The sequence below is a fragment of the Lynx rufus genome, unplaced genomic scaffold (assembly GCF_022079265.1).
Source record: "Lynx rufus isolate CCGP_SWC_20201006 ecotype Redwood Valley unplaced genomic scaffold, mLynRuf1.p SCAF_13, whole genome shotgun sequence".
Classification (NCBI taxonomy): Eukaryota; Metazoa; Chordata; class Mammalia; order Carnivora; family Felidae; genus Lynx; species Lynx rufus.
In genome coordinates, this window is record NW_025814827.1 from 23,270,158 (window position 1) to 23,292,498 (window position 22,341).

Here is a 22,341-nt window from a genome sequence, read left to right on the forward strand (position 1 = left end):
AATAGCTGGTAGTGGTATTTCATTTTCTAAATTTCTATTCTCCTAGTTATTTGACTCCTATCTATTGTTCCTTGTAGTAGAAGTGTGTTCCTCATTTCCCTCTAATTCTGAGTTCATAGGATTCTCCATGCTCAAGCATGAAGAATTTTATCATCCCTTTGCCCACATTTCATTTTCTATACTTAGTACAACCTGTTAGCCTTTTCTATATTTTTCCCCCAGATTTTAACTATAAGCTTAAGTCATGATCTTATGAACATTTTTCTTCTTGTTTTTGTCTAGCATATCACAAAGCTGTAGGCTAGAAAAAGAAATTCAGTACAATTTAATAAATTCCTGAGAAAGGACAACTACAAAAGGATGTCCTTTCAAAGGTGAAATATGTATAGAGTGGAAATGCTGATTCCAAAGAAAGTGGACCTGTTTGTGTGAGAATTTGAATATTCCAGGATTTGTAGTTAGAGAATTATCTGTCTATTAATATGATTTTAAGAAAGTCAAACATTTTTGCAAGAAGTTCCATTAAATGGAGAAAAGTATTTCTCATTAATAATGGAGAGAAATTATTTTAGACAGGGAGGAACAAACCTTTCTCATTGAGAATTCAAGTCAGCATTGTTTATTCCTGTTTTTTTCCTTTGTCAAGCCTTATTTGTCACCCAAACACAGACGGAGTTTAGAACTGGCCTGGTGCACCTGTGGTACAAGTGGTTTTTGCAATAATCAGTCCAGAGGTAATTGTGCCTGGTTTGCAGTGCCATGTGTGACACTTCAGAACAGAGTGCTGTGACCCCTTGCCCACAGGGCTGTCCTCCAGAGCAGCGGAACTTCTCTTCTTGGGATTGAGAGGACAGGATATGCTGGGGAAGTTATGGGGCTGCCTGGGCTAAGTGCACTGTGGAAAGAGAACTGGAGAAGCTTTCTGAAGTGGCACAGACTGGGGGAAACAGGTTTATGCCAAAAAGAGTAGTAGAGAATTTAAGCAAATATTAAGATTTCGGAAGAATTTAAGCTACGGATGCCAACTGTAGTGCTGGATGCCACAGTTAATATTGGGGAAATATAATCTGTAGAGCCATGTTTTGGGTTTGGGGCAGAAAACAACAGGCCTTTGCTTTGCTTCCTACCATCAGTTTGACTATTTTTGGTCACAACAACAAATTCTCTGTATTTGGCAATAATTTAGCTCATTCTTAGTCCCTAATGTTAGAATATCCCAGTCTAAGTTGTGATGGCATCCAGGAACCCCACCTTTTCTAGTCGTGGACCATATAATAATGTAAGTCCAGCATGAACCTTCTAGAATATGTCAAGTTGATTGACATATTTTATGACCTTGCTATATTCTCATTCAAAAAATAGTACATCGGTTTTTCCACAATACATAGTTCACTTGTGTTAGCAGGAGAGATAGTAGAATGGCTACAAATACTACTTTTTAATATGTACTTAGAAAGAATTTACTTTGTTTGCTAGACTGAACAAAAAAATTATGCTTAGCTATTCCCTTCTACATTGTGTATTTTTTCTAAAGGAATTTGGATTAAGAAAGTTTGGCACACAGAGAATAATTTTCAATAACTACAAATGAGGGCATAACAATTTCAAAGATTAAAGTGGAATCTGGGGCTTAAGAATGGTACCAAAGGGTTTGCAGTCATGGGAGAAAGACAGATGAAATATTGAGTATGTGACCTAGAAAGTTTGTAACTTTAAACCTGCTTCTCAAGACTGCATCTCTATATCAGAGTCCTTTACTGTGATGTCAAGGATGGCATGTCTGGGTCTCCAGTGATCTGAAACTCCTGGGATAATGAGCGTCCTACATTAACATCACAGCCCAGTGGCTAAGGGGATTTCCACATTATCCTCTAGAAAGCAAGCTCATCCTCAGCATAGGCTCCTTTGGCAAAATACAAATGAGGCACAGAGAAATGAATCTTTTTTGCTCATTTTTTCATGTTTTCCTCCTTTTCTCTAGGACATTTTCATCCTAAGATGGGGACAGGGAAGTATTCTTGGGGCATACTGGATCTTAATAGTTCTTTTACATCTTTAATAACCATAGTTGAAGACTTTTATGTGCTTTTAGTAAAGAGGAGGAACTCACTCAACATTTCACTGAAATCAGTGGTACAATCAAGACCACCAAACTTTTCCTCAGAAGTTTCTTGCTAACTGAAATGAAAATAGCATTAAGGGGGTCTGTTGTAAATATAGTACTTAAAAGGCAGAGGGAGCAATTAGAGGGAATGAACAAAAGGTATTGTTTGTATATAGAACCTTTCCTTACCAGGTTCAAGGCTTAGCATCATATAGTTTTAGTTTTGAAAAGGATCCTGGAGCTCATCTCACCTAGGCAGTTTACACTTGGAGTCACTAGCATTCCTCAGAGGATTAAATGTTGGCAAGTTGGTAATAGGGCCTGGTCTAATACCCAGATCTTCAGACTTCTATTTCATTTGCTTCTTCTACCATTCTTTGCTCTATGTTTAAATACATTTCACTCAAAGACAAAGGGGAGGAGTCTGTTTCAACCCTGGCCTACTCACTGCAGATTCTCATAGAGTGTAGTGCTGTTTTGACAGCTTGGCCGCTCTGACTCCCACTCTGAGTAGATAGGAGAGAGATGGCATCTGGAAGGTGGGATAGAGTCAGGGAGGAAGGAGTGGCTGTGGCGCCCCCTTCCCCAGCTTCCTTAGTTGCTGGCAGAAAGGTGCTTGGGACAGTGCCTGGTAAACACTCGGTGGCTATTACTGCCATTGCCATAATTACTACATCGTCTTCCTCTGCTCTGTGACAGAGTGGTGAAAGAAACGTGTGTGGTGAATGAAAATCCTGCATTTATCATTAATTTCCTTTTCTAAATAAAATAAAAATAACTGGAATATATGGAGATTTTTTTGTTGTACTTTTCATGCCATCAAGAAAGGGAATATCTAAGTAAATGTATTGTTAAATTATCTTAGGCTATATTAGTTCACTCTTATTTTGCTTGGAAGATAGCTTTCCATCACTCTTTCCATTTAAAATGTTAATCTGAAATATAGCAGTGTTCTCACTGCCAAAGCAAAATAGCACAATATCTGCCTTGTATTTCACAGAGTGAAAATGTGCTTTCTTTGATCAGAGAATCTAATGTGTTGATTTTTTGTGGTTATGTTATTACTGTTTTCATCACTTATATTTGTATTGCTTTTTTAATACACCAGAGCATTTTCACGCCTTTCTCTCTGCTACGACTTTAATATATTAATTCTGATAGTCTTAGGCTTTGTACAAGTAAATGGTATTAATTGTATGTGAAATTGTTTATTAAACATTTAATATATGCATTATGTGAACACTTGCTTTTCTTACTACACTTGTTTTTTGCTTTGCCTTGAAACAAAACTTTATGGAAACATGTTACCTAAGTCAGAAAGTAGTACGTATGAGGGGCATCTGGGTGTCTCAGTCAGTTAAGCATCTGACTCTTGATTTTGGCTTAGGTCATGATCTTGGCTCAGGTCATTACCTCATAGCTGTGAGACTGAGCTCCATGTCAGGCTCCATGCTGAGCATGGAGCCTACCTGAGATTCTCTGTCTTTTCCTCTGCCCCTCTTCCCCATTCTCAAAATAAATAAATAAACATTGAAAAAAGTAGTACGTATGTTACCTTAATTTTTAAAGTTATATAAAAAATTAGCAGAAAGTTACATTCTCTGAATTCTATAGCAGATGTTTTGTAAGATAGAGAAAACTATCAAATCCCAAGGGCAGATTTTAGTATGTCTGGTTTCAGAAAATGGCTTTGAATTGAGTGGGTAATTATTAATACTCTGCTAATAAACAGTCCAACTAGGCCTTTGTTGTCACAGGGTAAAATGATAGAAACTTCTAGCTAATGAGGCTCTGAACACCGGAATAGCATCTCCATGAAAATATTAATTTGTCTTAACCAGCTTATTTATATTACACAGCCCAAGTTTTTCAGGAAATCCAAACCCAAGTGTATAACTAAGAGGTCTTGCCTTGGCAGCCCCCATTCCCATCGTTTCTTTCCTTATTGACTTCAATGAGCGTGTTCTGATACCACAAATGGTGTGAAAATCCCCTAGCCACTGTGTTCAGGTTTGCTGTTTCTGAAAATAATTTGTGTGAGAATAACAAGACAGATATGAACTATTAGTGGGTATCTGTGTGGTTGCACAGTGGGCAAAGCATACCCTGGTGCCTGCAGGGGCAAAATTGTTTCTGTTCTTAAAAGAATCAGTTATAAAGGGTTGTGTTCTATTCTGTCCTTTCTGTCCCTGAACAAACTCTGTAAATATCATGTCATGAACTATACTTCTAAAATATTATTTTTCCCTTTGCTTCTTAGTCCATTGGAAATGCTAAGACAACCAGGAATGATAACAGCAGCCGTTTTGGGAAGTACATTGAAATTGGTTTTGATAAGAGATATCGAATCATTGGTGCCAATATGAGAACTTACCTTTTAGAGAAATCCAGAGTGGTATTCCAGGTAAGCTGGGCAGATACCCATAAGTACTTGTATTAGATTGCCAATTTCAGAGCTCACGCTTGCTGGTGTGCATTTTTTTAACTATTTTTTTTAGCGTTTATTTATTATTCAGGGAGAGACACAGAGCATGAGCAGGGGAGGGTTAGAGAGAGGGGGAGACACAGAATCTGAAGTAGGCTCCGGGCCCTGAGCTGTCAGCACAGAGCCCAACACGGGGCTTGAACTCACAAACTGTGAGATCATGACCTGAGCCAAAGTCGGTCGCTTAACCAACTGAGCCACCCAGGTGCCCTGCTGGTGTGCATTTAATTTGCAGATAGCTCTTGAACTTATAACTTATAAGTCTTGATAACTTATGACAATATTACTACAGACCACATTTGGACCACAGTATGTAAAATGGTACCTGTCAGAGGCAGGACAGTACCTATTAGACTAATAATCTTTGGGACTCGGCACTGGTCTAGGTTTAATGGTTTTGACTTTTCCTACAGATGCTGGTAGGGTAAGCTTATTTAAAAAAAGGTGCTTTTAGTTTAGTCTTAACTCTCATGTTTCCCAGTTGATAGGGAAGACATTGGGATATGCTTTCAGTGACTTACAGTTTGAACTCAGTTCCTTGTCCTCTTACCTTCCTTCTCCTCTCTTAGAATATATTGTTTAGATAGAATAATGAAAGTTAAAAAATCTTCTTTACCAGGGGTGCCTGAGTGGCTCAGTCGGTTGAGCGTCTAGTTCTTGGTTTCGGCTCAGGTCATGATCTCATAGTTTGTGAGTTCGAGCCCCACGTCAGACTCCATGCCAACAGTGCAGAGCCTGCTTGGAATTCTCTCTCTCTTATCCTCTCTCTCTCTCTCTGCCTTTCTCGCTCTCTCAAAATAAATAAATTAATTTAAAAAATCTTCTTTACCAGACATAAGCCCCCTTTGGGCATCAAACCTGACCTTGAGGACACACTATTCTTTAGTCAACTGAATACACTACAGAATTCAAGGATTTGGTGGTGGTAGAGTATAAGGATTCAGTTTTACTACAGTTGTATTTTTTTTAAAGTATGTATGTAGAAAAAGGACTGTCAGGAAATACTAAGAAATGATATTAGAATTGTACATGATTTATTTTCTATTTTGTAAAATACTGATGTTAAAATATATAAACTAAAATGATATGGATGGTGTAGTACATTTGTGGATTTCTTACAAACAACCACAGTAGGTGATCTATTCTGACATATGGCAAAGATGGAATATTCTTTTTCATTTAAAGTGTTAAGTAGTGGGAGCACCTGGGTGGCTCAGGTGATTAAGCCTCCTACTTCAGCTCAGGTCATGATCTCATGGTTTGTGAGTTCGAAACCCATATTGGGCTCTGTGCTGACAGCCTGGAGCCTGGAGCCTGCTTTGTTTTCTGTGTCTCCCTCTCTCTCTTCCCCTCCCCTACTCACACTCTGTCTCTCTTTCTCTCAAAAATAAACATTAAGGGAAAAAAAAATTTTTTTTTAAATAAATAAATAAAGTGTCAGGAAGGGGTGCCTGGGTGACTCAGTTGGTAGAGCCCCTACTCTTGACTTGCACTCAGGTCATGATCTCACAGTTGAGCCCACGGCAAGCTCTACACTGACAGCATGAAGCCTGCTTGGGATTCTCTCTCTCCCCCTCCCTCTGCCCTTCCCTGTGCTCACTGTCTTTCAAAATAAATACACATTAAAAAAATAAAGTGTTAGGAAGACTATGACTTTGAAAGGTACTGTGAGAAAATACTGAGTACAGGTTTCCCCCGCTATCCAAAAGCAGATTGTTCATATGAAAACTTTTGTAAGCTGAAATGGAATAAAGCAAAGAAAAAATACCATTAATTTACATGGAAAAGTTTTTGAGCATTGCTAGACCCCAAAAGTAACCTCTCTTAGGCTTTTCTGATGCCTTGGGACACATCTTGCTAATGGATGCACAAAATAAGTCAAGATGAAGCACAGATGTTCACAAACACAGTTCAGAGGTATGGCAGGGTGATGCTGAGATGCTCAGCATAGTTCCCTGCCAAGGAGCTGGGCGGGGCCACCCTCGCTGCTCTGGGTGTGTGCTGCCTCTAATGGCTCACTGAAAACAAACACTAAACACTGTTTAGCTTTTCTGTAAAAAATCCTCTGTGGATTTCTTTTGGTTAGCGAAACAGGTACTAATGTAGGCCTTTTGCAAAAGTGAAGTGGTATAATGTGAATGTTAGAAAAGCAGAGGAGAAAAGACTTAAGGGAGACCTAGGGAAGATGGCGGTGTAGGAGGACGCTGGGCTCACCACGTCCTGCTGATCGCTTAGATTCCACCCACATCTGCCTAAATAACCCAGAAAACTGCCAGAAGACTAGGAGAACAGACTCTCTGGAGCCAAGTGTAGACAGGAGTCCCACAGAAGAGGGACCCCTCCCACAGGAGACCACCATCAGCAAAGCGAGCTAAGCCTGCCCCTCCCGCCCCTGTGCACCTTGCGGATTCACCCCGGTTAATACGCCAGATCCCATCGAAGCAGCACCACAAGCCTGGCAGTGTGCAAGTAGCCCAGACAGGGGCCACACCACTCCACAGTGAGTCCTGCCCCTGGGAGAGGGGAAGATAAGGTACACACCAGTCTGATTGTGGCCCCAGCGGTGGGCTCGGGGCAGACATTGGGTCTGACTGCGGCCCCGCCCACCAACACAAGTTACTCTGGACAGTATAGGGGAAGTGCCCTGCAGTTTGGAGCCACCCCAGGGACTACCCAAAATGACAAAACAAAGAATTCTCCTCAAAAGAAACTCCAGGAAGTAGCAACAGCTAACGAATTGATCAAAAACAATTTAAGCAATATAATAGAACAAGAATTTAGAATAATAGTCATAAAATTAATCGCTGGGCTTGAAAAAAGTATAGAGGACAGTAGAGAATCTATTGCTACAGAGATCAAGGGACTAGGAAATAGTCATGAGGAGCTAAAAACTGCTATAAATGAGGTGCAGAATAAAATGGAAGCGACCACAGCATGGATTGAAGAGGCAGAGGAAAGAATAGGTGAATTAGAAGATAAAATTATGGAAAAAGACAAAGCTGAGAAAAAGAGAGACAAAAAAATCCATGAGTATGAGGGGAGAATTAGAGAACTAAGTGATGCAATCAAACAGAACAATATCCAAATAATACGAATTCCAGAAGAGGAAGAGAGAGAGAAAGGGGCTGAAGGTGTACTTGAACAAATCATAGCTGAGAACTTCACTGATCTGGGGAAGGGAAAAGGCATTGAAATACAAGAAGCACAGAGAACTCCCTTTAGACGTAACTTGAATTGATCTCCTGCATGACATATCATAGTGAAGCTGGCGAAATACAAGGATTAAGAGAAAATTCTGAAAGCAGCTAGAGATAAACGTGCTCTAACATATAAAGGGAGACCTATAAGACTTGTGACCAATCTCTCTACTGAAACTTGGCAGGCCAGAAAGGAATGGCAGGAAATCTTCAATGTGATGAACAGAAAAAATATGCAGCTGAGAATCCTTTATCCAGCAAGTCTGTCATTCAGAATGGTAGGAGAGATAAAGGTCTTCCCAAACAAACTAAAACTGAAGGAATTCATCACTACTAAACCAGCCCTACAAGAGATCCTAAGGGGGACCCTGTGAGACAAAGTACCAGAGACATCACTACAAGCATGAAACCTACAGACATCACAATGACTCTAAACCCACATCTTTCAATAAGAACACTGAATGTAAATGGACTAAATGCTCCAACCAAAAGACATAGGGTATCAGAATGGATAAAAAACCAAGACCTATCTATTTGCTGTCTACAAGAGACTTATTTTAGACCTGAGGACACCTTGAGATTGAAAGTGAGGAGATGGAGAACTATCTATCATGCTACTGGAAGTGAAAAGAAAGCTGGAGTAGCCATACTTATATCAGACAAACTAGACTTTAAAGGCTGTAAGAAGCGATGAAGAAGGGCATTATATAATAATTACAGGGTCTATCCATCATGAAGAGCTAACAATTATAAATGTCTATGTACCGAATACGCACACCCCCAAATATATAAAACAATCATAAATGTAAGCAACCTTATTGATAAGAATGTGGTAATTGCAGGTGACTTTAATACTCCACTTACAACAAAGGACAGATCATCTAGACACGGGATCAATAAAGAAACAAGGGCCGTGAATGATACATTGGATCAGATGGACTTGACAGATATATTTAGAACTCCACATCCCAAAGCAACAGAATATACTTTCTTCTCGAGTGCACATGGAACATTCTCCAAGATAGATCACATACTGGGTCACAAAACAGCCCTTCATAAGTATACAAGAATTGAGATCATACCATGCACACTTTCAAACCACAATGCTGTGAAGCTTGTAAACAACCACAGGAAAAAGTCTGGAAAACCTCCAAAAGCATGGAGGTTAAAGAACACCCTACTAAAGAGTGAGTGGGTCAACCAGGCAATTAGAGAAGAAATTAAAAAATATATGGGAACAAATGAAAATGAAAATACAACAGTCCAAATGCTTTGGGATGCAGTGAAGGCAGTCCTGAGAGGAAAATACATTGCAATCCAGGCCTATCTCAAGAAACAAGAAAAATCCCAAATACAAAATCTAACAGCACACCTGAAGGAAATAGAAGCAGAACAACAAAGATACCCCAAACCCAGCAGAAGAAGAGAAATAATAAAGATCAGAGCAGAAATAATATAGAATCTAAAAAAAGTGTAGAGCAGATCAACGAAACCAAGAGTTGGTTTTTTGAAGAAATAAACAAAATTGATAAACCTCTAGCCAGGCTTCTCAAAAAGAAAAGGGAGATGACCCAAATAGATAAAATCATGAATGAAAATGGAATTATTACAGCCAATCCCTCAGAAATACAAGCAATTATCAGGGAAAAATTATATGCCAACAAACTGTTCAACCTGGAAGAAATGGACAAATTCCTAAACACCCACATACTTCCAAAACTCAAACAGGAAGAAATAGAAAGCTTGAACGGACCCATAACCAGTGAAGAAATTGAATCAGTCATCAAAAATCTCCCAACAAATAAGAGTCCAGGACCAGATGGCTTCCCTGGGGAATTCTACCAGACATTTAAAGCAGAGATAATACCTATCCTTCTCAAGCTGTTCCAAAAAATAGAAAGGGAAGGAAAACTTCCAGACTCATTCTATGAAGCCAGCATTACTTTGATTCCTAAACCAGAGTCCCAGCAAAAAAAAGAGAACTACAGGCCAATATCCCTGATGAATATGGATGCAAAAATTCTCAATAAGATACTAGCAAATTGAATTCAACAGCATATAAAAAGAATTATTCACCATGATCAAGTGGGATTCATTCCTGGGCTGCAGGGCTGGTTCAACATTCGCAAATCAATCAGTGTGATAGATCACATTAATGAAAGAAAAGATAAGAACCATATGATCCTGTCAATCGATGCAGAAAAGGCATTTGACAAAATTCACCATCCTTTCTTAATAAAAACCCTGGAGAAAGTTGGGATAGAAGGAACATACTTAATCATCATAAAAGCCATTTATGAAAAGCCCGCAGCTACTATCATCCTCAATGGGGAAAAACTGAGAGCCTTCCCCCTGAGATCAGGAACATGATAGGGGTGTCCACTCTGACCGCTGTTGTTTAACGTAGTGTTGGAAGTTCTAGCATCAGCAATCAGACAACAAGAGGAAATCAAATGCATCAAAGTTGGCAAAGATGAAGTCAAGCTTTTGTTTTTTGCAGATGACATGATATTATACATGGAAAACCCAATAGACTCCACAAAAAGTCTACTAGAACACATGAATTCAGCAAAGTCGCAGGGTACAAAATCAATGTACAGAAATCAGTTGCATTCTTATACACTAATAATGAAGCAACCGAAAGACAAATAAAGAAACTGATCCCTTTCACAATTGCACCAAGAAGCATAAAATACCTACGAATAACTCTAACCAAAGATGTAAAAGATCTGTATTCTGAAAGCTATAGAAAGCTTATGAAGGAAATTAAAGAAGATATAAAGAAATGGAAAAACATTCCGTGCTCATGGATTGGAAGAATAAATATTGTCAAAATGTCAATACTACCCAAAGCTATCTACACATTCAATGCAATCCCAATCAAAATTGCACCAGCATTCTTCTCGAAGCTAGAACAAGCAATCCTAAAATTTGTATGGAACCACAAAAGACCCCAAATAGCCAAAGTAATATTGAAGAAGAAGACCAAAGCAGGAGGCATCACAATCCCAGACGTTAGCCTCTAGTACAAAGCTGTAATCATCAAGACAGCATGGTATTGGCACAAAAACAGACACATAGACCAATGGAATAGAATAGAGACTCCAGAATTGGACCCACAAACGTATGGCCAAATAATCTTTGACAAAGCAGGAAAGAATATCCAATGGAAAAAAGAGTCTCTTTAAACAAATGGTGCTGGGAGAACTGGACAGCAACATGCCGAAGAATGAAACTAGACCACTTTCTCACACCATTCACAAAAATAAACTCAAAATGGATAAAGGACCTGATTGTGAGACAGGAAACCATCCAAACCCTAGAGGAGAAAGCAGGAAAAGACCTCTCTGACCTCAGCCACAGCAATTTCTTACTTGACACATCTCCAAAGTCAAGGGAATTAAAAGCAAAAATGAACTATTGGGACTTCCTCAAGATAAAAAGCATCTGCACTGCAAAGGAAACAACAAAACTAAAAGGCAACCAACGGAATGGGAAAAGATATTTGCAAATGACATATTGGACAAAGGGCTAGTATCCAAAATTTATAAAGAGCTCACCAAACTCCACACCCGAAAAACAAATAATCCAGTGAAGAAATGGGCAGAAAACACGAATAGAACTTCTCTAAAGAAGACATCCGGATGGCCAACAGGCACAGGAAAAGATGCTCAACATCGCTCCTCATCAGGGAAATAAAATCAAAACCACACACAGATACCACCTCACGCCAGTCAGAGTGGCTAAAATGAACAAATCAGGAGACTATAGATGCTGGAGAGGATGTGGAGAAACGGGAACCCTCTTGCACTGTTGGTGGGAATGCAAACTGGTGCAACCGCTCTGGAAAGCAGTGTGGAGGTTCCTCAGAAAATTAAAAATAGACCTACCCTATGACCCAGCAATAGCACTGCTAGGAATTTACCCAAGGGATACAGGAGTACTGATGCATAGGAGCACTTGTACCCCAATGTTTATAGCAGCACTCTCAACAATAGCCAAATTGTGGAAAGAGCCTAAATGTCCATCAACTGATGAATGGATAAAGAAATTGTGGTTTATATACACAATGGAGTACTACGTGGCAATGAGAAAGAATGAAATATGGCCCTTTGTAGCAACATGGATGGAACTGGAGAGTGTTATGCTAAGTGAAATAAGTCATACAGAGAAAGACAGATACCATATGGTTTCACTCTTATGTGGATCCTGAGAAACTTAACAGAAGACCATGGGGGAGGGGGAAAAAAGGGGGTTCGAGAAGGAGGGAGCCAAACCATAAGGGATTCTTAAAAACTGAGAACAATCTGAGGGTTCATGGTTGGTGGGAGGGAGGGGTGGGTGGGGATGGGTATTGAGGAGGGCACCTGTTGGGATGAGCACCGGGTGTTGTATGGAAACCAATTTGACAATAAATTTAATATTAAAAAAATAAATAAAGACTTAAGGAACATAATGAAAAACAAAAACAAACAAAAAAGAAAAAAAGAACAGCAGAGGATACCTGTTTCCCAAAAACATGGGTTTAGTTTACTTCCAAAAACATCATTATCAGATAATTTTTGTTGAATGTAACTAATAGATACATACTCATATATGCACATAGCTAATCATAAAATTTAATAATCATAATCCTGTATTAGGAAATTTGGGAAGGGACAACTTATTGCACTGAATTAAATATTAAAATTTTTGTGATTGAATTTTATGAGTTTTAGGTTAAAATGCTATAATTGAAAACTCTTCTTATTTCAAAGGCAGAAGAGGAGAGAAACTATCATATCTTCTATCAGCTTTGTGCTTCAGCAAATTTACCTGAATTTAAAATGCTGCGATTAGGTATGAATATGGGGTTAAATTTATTGTCCTGGTATTGTTTTCTTTTAATTCCCAAGTTCATAAACTTATTTGGTAAAAGGGAGATTATCTCATACTGAAATATTTATGAATAAAATGATAACAAGTCTGTAATTGGCTTCACGATACCCTAGGGATGGAGAAGGGGTGAATGACTGTGTAAATGAAGCAAGATTGGCCATGTGTTGATACCTGTTTGAGTATTGAGTTGGAATCGAACTCCAGACTCTGTACACTTATCTGTGCTATCAGTGCCTCTACTTTAGAGTGGACATAAAGGTAGAAGTCAAAGCTTTTTCATAGACTGCAAATCTTTTTTTTCCTTAATTACAGGAAATGCAAATAACTTTCATTACACAAAGCAAGGTGGCAGTCCTGTGATTGAAGGAGTTGATGATACCAAGGAGATGGCACATACCAGGCAGGCCTGCACTTTGCTAGGTAATGTAATTTTATTTTTGAGCTCTTGTGAGCAGTATCTCTCTGATTTAAACAACCTTTGCTTGGAATATTGGCTTTGCTTTGTATTAGGCTGTGAGTGTTGTTGGGAGATTTAACATTCCTTATAAAACACCTTTGCACATCAAATGGGCACAGAGTTTCTTTTTGGGGTGGTGGGAATTATTCTAAAATCAGATTGTAGTAGTGGTTGCACAAGTAATCACTGAATTGCATACTTCAAACCGTGAATTTTATGGTATGTAAATTATCCCTCAATAAAGCTGTTTAAAGAACAATTTGGGGGCATTAAAGTAAGTAGGACGAACTGTAATTCTTTAAATTTTCACAGAATCTGAAACCTAAAGTAAATGTTATGGTTTCCCGAACAAGCTCACATTTTGTAGGGTTTTTGTTTTTGTTTTTTCTGGGGTCTTTTGTGGCTGGGAAATGTGGTGAGCTGGTGTAGTGACAAAACTTTGTATTATATGTAGATTATTCTAACATTTTAAAAATGAGATGTCACTGTCTTGTTTCTGAGATTTAAAAAATGAGGTCTACATGTGAGTAAATTAATCTTTAGAACTCTAATGTACAGCTTTAAGTGGTGGATTATTTATTTTAAAGACCTCAGAATATTAATAACTAAATCATGTGTTGGTATTTTGAGGAATACCATGAGGTGAGCTAAGTGATTTAAAAGCATTGTTAATCAGAGTATGGTACAAAACCATAGTGAAGCTTTCAAAAATTCAGAAACTCAAACCTCATCTCAGACCTACTGAATCAGAATCTGTATGTTAACAAGATCCATTGGTGATTCATATGCATATTTAAGTTTGAAAAATACCGCTTTACTTCTAGGGCTGAATATATTTGTAAATAGAAAATGGCAAATTAATAAAAGCCATAATGTAAGTGTTAATGAAAGCATTCATTATGAGATCAACTCTCAATTACCTCGTATATGATTATATACTTGGAAATAATTTTACTACTTTTACTTCCATATAATTATATCTAATGTTCAAGAAATTCTTACCTTATTGAAGAATGAAGCCAGATCAGATAAAAAGCCAAGGGCTGTAACAGCTGTCTCATCCTGCCTCCTCCTTCAGTTCCTGCTCTAATGCTGCATTTAGATATTCTCTCATCAGGCTGGGAGACAGCACCAACCTGAACACTTCTAATCTTGGGATTTCTTTGACTTATACTTGGTCTGTAGTTAGAAGTAATTAAATAATATGAATCAAAACAGCCTTATTGGGCTGCAAATTGCATTTGGAGTAGAAAAGATAATAATGTTAATAAAATACTTAATTCCAGTGTATGATGGTGATAATTTGTTTAGCATTTACCACGTGTCCCATAGTGTGTTAAGTATACTACATGACTACTTGAATTTTCTCATTTAATGTTCACAGACACCCTTTGAGATACTCACTACTATTCCCATATCTCAAATGAGAAAACAGAAACATAGAAGGGTGATAGTACCTGCCCATGTGAGATGGCAGGTCAGGAGCAAAGCCAGGCCTTGAGCCCAGTCGTTGCTCCACAGCCTGTGCTCTCAACCATGCTGCTGAACTGTCTTACGTGTTAATGTCAGTAAAGGTGAAAATTGTTAATGACGACATGTTACTATCTGCACATCTGGCAATATTCAAGAGGTAAAAATAGGCTTAAAATTGTCTGTTGTAATGGTTTGTAATCACTTGTTCATTTACTCTGCTGTTTCAGGAATTAGTGAGTCTTATCAGATGGGAATTTTCCGAATACTTGCTGGCATCCTTCACTTAGGCAATGTTGCATTTACATCCCGGGATTCAGACAGCTGCACAATACCTGTAAGTTCAGAATATGCTTAGTGTGGTAGCGGCTTATTTGTGTTTCAGTTTTGTTGATTCTTTATGGAAGCAGTATATTTGAAGTATCTCTATTAATATTATCAGAGAGATAATTATTAGAAGGATAAATTACTCCAAGTAGAATCTGGAACTGAAAATAAAGAAATATGGATGCTAATCCCTGGTGCACAGTGATTGTGTGTGTTAGGGATAGGAGAAGAGAGAACTTGGATACATTTCTGGTCCATATGAACAGAGGTGGGAAGTATTAGATGTGAAAGTTGGATTGGGGCCATCTCGAGAGAAGGATTTATTTGGCCTATGGCACAAGTACCAATAATTGAAAATTTTGTGTCTTCAGCTGTGGAATTGTAATACGGTTTAAAAGTTATTGAGGAAACTATTAGTAGTAGTTACTCCTGGGAAAATGAACTAGATGGCTGGGGGATAGGGTGTCTTCACGAGGATTTGCATATTCTTCTCCACATAGTGATAATTGCATCTGAGAATTAAAACCCAATTCCATATGTGAAAACAATTGTTTAAATTGTAACAAAATCTGACAGTCTGATTATCCTCATTGGGCATTTATGATTTGTAGTATTTGCTGATCACCACCATCAAATCTTTCTCTCTCTCTCTCTCTCTCTCACACACACACACTATATTTTTAGGTGTTTTTTAATTTTATTAAAATGGAGGGAGTTTTGATATATTAATTTTTATTTCATCCTGCTTTCTCAAGATTGTGATAGGAAACAATGTTAAGATTTATGTTTCACTGTTTAGATACCCAAGTTGATATTAGCAAAACTATGTGTAAATTAATTCATGTGATTTAGACTTTAGTTTTGAAATATATGTTTCAGTGTCTCTGCCTGGATCCGATCCCAGCTTTACTGTTTACTCACACTAGGTTTTTTGGTGAGTTACTTAGCTTCTCTGAGCCGTTGTTGCCTCATCTGTAAAATGAGACATTCTTTTCCAGCGATTTTTGACTAGGTACTCTGATTGATCTTCATACTGGATAAATTATGTGCATATTTTTTAAAGATTTCATTTTTAAGTGGTCTCTACACCCAGTGTGGGGCTTGAACTCACAACCCCTAGCCAGATCAGGGATTTCATGCTCCATTGACTAAGCCAGCCAGGATAAATTATATATTTTTAAAAAATTTAGTAAATATGTAAAAACTACTCAGATGTCAGAAATTAAGTGAAAATAGGAACTATGAGAAAGGAGAACCCTGAAGTTAGGACTTGCCATAAGGTATTTGCTGAACCCAGGGACCTTGAGCTTTTGTTTTCGTAGCCAAGTTGAGTTCAGAAGACAAAACACAAAGAGTAGGACTCATATAAACAGGGGAACTCCTGACTAAAGCTGAGACCCTAAATGAGAAACTAGTAATAAGCTTGCCCACCACCTGTTCCAAGAGTACAAAGAAAAGGTAACTGGTTTGAGCAAGCCTTGCTGCTAAGTGAAGGAGGAGAAATAGTTCCCTAAAGATTTGCAACAATGAACTGACCCTCACACTTCCTCCCAGACTGATTTTGTGATTCCTAGATGGTTCCAGAAAGCTAAATACAGAAAACTTAGCTTAAATTGGTCCTGGACTGATGGTGCCTTAGATGGCTGACAGAAGCACATGCAAGTCTACTTTGGATGATCCACCTTCAAACCAGGCCTCAGTGGAGTCCCCTGAGAAAAGTTACAAGAAATACTGGCTCACAGTCAAAAATCACAAATTCCACAAGGAAACAAAATAGAAGGAGCTAGGTGAAACAACAGATAAGAGTCAGACCTATTTGGAATGCTGAAAGTAATTAATAGCAAATTTGACACAACTGAGGAGAGAACTGATGAGCTAGAAGAGACATGTAAAGAAATTTTCCAGAATGCATGACAGGACTCAGAGATGGAGCACTTAAAACAGGAGAGATGAAGGATAGAGTATTAAAATCTAATTTTAATCCAATGAGAGTTCCTAGAGGAAAAAAAAAGAATGAGGCAGATATAATACTTGAAGAGATAATTACTAATAAGTTTCAGAAATTGTGAAAATGACACTAAACCTCAGATTTGGAAAGTCTAAAAAAATCCCAATTAGAATAAATAAAAAGAAAGTCACCCCTAGGCTCTCCATAATGACACCAGAGGCAGACAGAAAAATTTTTTCTTTTTAAATTTTTCAGTGTTTATTTCTTTTTGAGAGAGAGAGAGAGAGAGAGAGAGAGAGCACAAGTGAAGGAGGGGCAGAGAGAGAGGGAGTAAGAATGCGAAGCAGACTCCAGGGTCAGAGCTGTCAGCACAGAGCCCAGTGTGGGGCTCGAACCCATGAACCCTGAGATCATGACCTGAGCCAAAGTCGGACCCTTAACCGACTGAGCCACCCAGGTGCCCCAAGAAAAATCTTAAAACAGGAAGAGATCAGACATACTACTTTTGAAGAAATAGCAGTTAAACCCATAGCTCACTTCTTAACTAGAGCAATAAGAGCCAGAAAACAGTGTTACTGTCTTCAGTGTTCTAGAGTAACTATTAACTTAATTTGTGTATCCAGTAAAAATATCTTTCCAGGATGATGGAAAAAAAAGAAGTATTTTCAGACAAATAGAAATTGGGAGATTTTGTCACCAACAGGGTATTCACTAAAGGAAATATTGAAGGATGTGGTTTAAGCAGAAGGAAAGTGATCCCAAGTAGAAGATCTAAAGTCAGAGAATAAATAATGGATCAATAAACTAGAAAAGCATGTGCAAATGTAGGTAAAATTTCATTAATTAAACAGTAATAATAATGAATAGTGTATTGGGCTGGAAAAGACAGAACTCCCCACAAAATACTTAATAGTTACAAAGGGAATGATAGCTCTCTTTACAGTGGAGAAACTTGGCAGACATTTCCTTAATCTCCTGACCACAGTTGACAAGACCAGTAATGAGACCAAACAACATCATTTAACTTATTTTTTTTAATTCTTTTTGTTGTTGTTGTCATTTGCTTTTAAAAATCCTCTAAAGGTATTTCTTTATTTCTCTGGTTTGTAGTTTATAGTGAACATGTTTTTAAGTTTTTATCTTAATTCCAGTATAGTTAACATATAGTTTTATGTTAGTTTCAGGTATACAACATAGTGATTCAACACCTCCATATGACACCTAGTGCTCATCACAAGTGCACTCCTTAACTCCCATCACTTATTTCACCCATCCCCCCATCCACCTCCCCTCTGATAATCAGTTTGTTCTGGCTTGTTTCTGTCTCTCTTTTTTTCCTTTATTTGTTGTTTCTTAAATTCCACATAGGAGTAAAATTATGTGGTATTTGTCTTTTTCTGACTGACTTATTTTGCTTAGTGTTATACTCTGTAGCTCCATCCATGTTGTTGCAAATTGCAAGACTTCATTCTTTTTCATGGCTGAATAATATTGTGTGTGTGTGGGGGGGCACATGTTCCTTATCCGTTCATTAGTTGATGGACACTTGGGCTGTTTGCATAGTTTTGATAAATAATAATACTGCAGTAAACATAGAGGTGCATGCATCCCTTCAAATTAGTGTTTTTGTATTTTTTTGGTAAATAGTAGTGCAATTGCTTGATCATAGGGTAGTTCTATTTTTAACTATTGAGGAACCTCAATACTGTCTTCCACAGTGGCTGCACCAGTTTGCATTCCTACCAGCAATGCATAAGGGTTCATTTTTCTCCACATCCTTGCCAACACTTGTTGTTTCTTCTGTTTTTGATTTATAGCCATTCTGACAGGTATGAGGTGATATCTCATTATAGTTTTGATTTGCATTTCCCTACTGATGAATGATAATGAGCATCTTTTCATGTGCCTATTGGCCATCTGGATGTCTTCTTTGGAAAAATGTCTGTTCAGTATCATATAACTTCTGATATGGTGCACTGAGAGGGTAACATCACTTCTCTGGTATTCCTGCCAAGAAGGCATGACCCAAATCTAATCATGAGGCAGCATCATACAGAGACACATTGAGGGATATACTATTCAAAAATGTCAAGGTCACAAATGAAAGACAAAAAAAAGAACAAAGTCCTGTTCAGATTAAAGGAGGCTAATGAAACATGGCAACCAAATTCAGTGTATGAACTTAGACTGGATCTTAGACTATAAAAATATCTCCCCCACCCCTGCATAGAGATTGATTAGATCAATCAGGGAGAAATGAATTAGATCTATAGGTTAGATAATAGGGTTCCATCATTGCTAATTTTCAAATTTTTTTCATGATACCATAATTACATAAGATAATATCTTTGGTTTTTAGGAAATGCATACTGAAATATTTAGTACTAAAATAGCATCATGTTTGCAACTTGCTCTCAAAGGTTCTGAAAAATTAATGTGTATGTACATGTATATAAGAGAGGATGATACAAATGTGGTAAAATGTTACTGTTAGGGAATCTGGGTGAAGGTAATTCTTCCTACCACTGGTAACTTTTCTGTTAGTCTAAAATTAGTTCAAAACAGGGGGGTGGGCTCTGAGGAGGGCACTTGTTGGGATGAGCACTGGGTGTTGTATGGAAACCAATTTGACAATAAATTATATTAAAAAAATAAAAAATAAAACCAGGAATCCAGGAATAAAATAAATAAATAAAAATAAATAAAACCAGTTCAGAACAAAAAGTTAAAAAAATAAAATGAATCACCAGCTCCTGCTCCCCTCAAAAACCTACAACTAGAGTGCTAGATAACAATAACTGGTTTAAGAATTCAGCTATATACTTTTGAAATGAGCATTCCTAAAACATAAAGGTACAGAAAGTTTGAAAATAAAAAGTTTAGAAAAGACACGCCATAATAACTAGGGAAAAATGGCAGAGGCTGTATCAATATTGGACAAAATAGACTTTGTCCAAAAGCACTGGAGATAGAGTACTATGTAATGATAGAGATTTTATTCAACAGGAAGATGTAATGGTTCCAAACTTACATGTACTTAAAGGCACAGCCTTAAAATATGTAAAGCAAACATCAACAGAAACCACAAGAAGAAATAGACATATCTATCATAGTGATAGATTTTTGACTTCTCTCAATTATTAGAGAAGACAAAGAGAAGAGACAGATGAAGAAGGCCAAAAATTAGTAAAGTTACAGAAAATTTGAACAAAGCAGTTTATAGCCTTGATCTAATATTATGGTATAGAATATGTTTAGATAGTACTGATCCAATTCTAAATGTTGTCAAATCATTCATATTTATATGAATGAAATTAGCTGCTTAGTTAAGGGAGTTGTAGCATGCTGTTGGTTGTGGTGCTAATTTGTATATGAATTGATGGCTTGGGAGGAGGGAGATGAAAGATGGAAAGGACTGCTTCAGTGGGAAGGGTCAGGAGGTGAGGGTGTCAGGACACCCAGGTTCTTTTTTTTTTTTTTTTTCAATATATGAAGTTTACTGTCAAATTGGTTTCCATACAACACCCAGTGCTCATCCCAAAAGGTGCCCTCCTCAATACCCATCACCCACGCACCCCTCCCTCCCACCCCCCATCAACCCTCAGTTTGTTCTCAGTTTTTAAGAGTCTCTTATGCTTTGGCTCTCTCCCACTCTAACCTCTTTTTTTTTTTTTTTCCTTCCCCTCCCTCATGGGTTTCTGTTAAGTTTCTCCGGATCCACATAAGAGTGAAACCATATGGTATCTGTCTTTCTCTGTATGGCTTATTTCACTTAGCATCACACTCTCCAGTTCCATCCACGTTGCTACAAAGGGCCATATTTCATTCTTTCTCATTGCCACGTAGTACTCCATTGTGTATATAAACCACAATTTCTTTATCCATTCATCAGTTGATGGACATTTAGGCTCTTTCCACAATTTGGCTATTGTTGAGAGTGCTGCTATAAACATTGGGGTACAAGTGCCCCTATGCATCAGTACTCCTGTATCCCTTGGGTAAATTCCTAGCAGTGCTATTGCTGGGTCATAGGGTAGGTCTATTTTTAATTTTTTGAGGAATCTCCACACTGTTTTCCAGAGTGGCTGCACCAAATTGCATTCCCACCAACAGTGCAAGAGGGTTCAGGACACCCAGGTTCTAATAACAACCCTGTTATAAATTGGCCATGCGATGTTTGACAAGCTGTCCTCTTGGATTTCAGTTAAAAGATAGCAATGTTCATCCTGCCTATTCTCCAAGAATGTCATCAGATTCAGTTGAAACATGCTAGTGAAGATGTTAAAAAATATAATGCACTCATAAGGATTAAATTAAACAAGTTTTTATTGAATGTCTACTCAATGCAAGGCCTACAGAAGACATTGTAGGGGATAGGGATGTGTAAGTCATTAAAGAGATTCCAATCTGAGAAGTCATGCAAGTTACCTGTTTCAAACCCTTCAATAGTTTCCCTTTGCTCTCAGGATAAAGACCAGCCATGGTGTAGCCTCTGCCTGTCTCTCTGGTTTCAACTCAGACATTTTCTCCCTCATTCAGCTTCAGTCTCTCATACTGCTAGTTTCTCTCCAACCACAGGATTTGTATACCAGCTGTTCCCTCAGCTTGAAGACCCTTTCTTCACCCTTTCACTGAGTCACTGCTTTCCTTCCCATCCTTCAGATCTCAACTCTGTTTCTCAAGGCAACGGGCCCCTGCCTTTTGAATAGGGCATGCTCTTTTTACATGGAATCATAGTATAGTGCCCTTGTTCTTTGCAGTGATTTTATGTTTTAGGGAGCAATCATTTGATTAATACCCATATCCCTTAGTGACTGACAATAGGGGCCATGTCTGGTTTTATTTACTGGCATATCGTCGGCACTCAGTAAATATTTGTTGACAGGCTGACAGATCTTCTGATCAACTGACTGAATGAAGGTGCCTGAAGACAGTTAAAAACAAATGCTGTGAAGAGACAAAGGAAGAGATAGTTTGTGAAATGAGTCCTAAAATAGACTATAAAATGCTACCTAGATGCTGGTTTGATTGATGATTGTGATTATCACTGATCAGCTTCAAGTGATCTGGACATTCATAACAAAGAAGTTGCTGGGTTTTTTTTTTGTTTTTGTGGTTCTTTTTTGTTTGTTTTTTGTTTTGTTTTACCTCATTTTAGTGTTTTCTAGTAAATTCTATTGGAAATAACCCACTCTCTTTTGTCAGCCCAAGCATGAACCTCTCAGCATCTTCTGTGACCTTATGGGTGTGGACTATGAAGAGATGTGTCACTGGCTCTGCCATCGGAAACTGGCTACCACCACGGAGACATACATCAAACCCATATCCAAGCTGCAGGCCACAAATGCCCGTGATGCTTTGGCCAAGCACATTTATGCCAAGCTCTTTAACTGGATTGTAGATCATGTCAATCAAGCCCTCCATTCTGCTGTCAAACAGCACTCTTTTATTGGAGTGCTGGACATATATGGGTAA

The 22,341-nt window shown here is 38.1% G+C and overlaps 1 protein-coding gene across 5 annotated transcripts in view; it reads left to right on the forward strand.

Annotated features, from left to right (window-relative positions):
• The window catches only part of MYO5A (myosin VA), a 188,904-nt gene that overhangs the window by 88,124 nt on the left and 78,439 nt on the right, over positions 1-22,341 (forward strand). For all 5 annotated transcript variants that reach the window (XM_047075091.1, XM_047075093.1, XM_047075094.1 and 2 more), the window contains exons 6-10: positions 4,365-4,508; positions 12,544-12,625; positions 12,977-13,084; positions 14,822-14,928; positions 22,072-22,337. In XM_047075091.1, the coding sequence (XP_046931047.1) occupies positions 4,365-4,508; positions 12,544-12,625; positions 12,977-13,084; positions 14,822-14,928; positions 22,072-22,337 (707 nt within the window). The remainder of the gene's footprint in view (positions 1-4,364; positions 4,509-12,543; positions 12,626-12,976; positions 13,085-14,821; positions 14,929-22,071; positions 22,338-22,341) is intronic.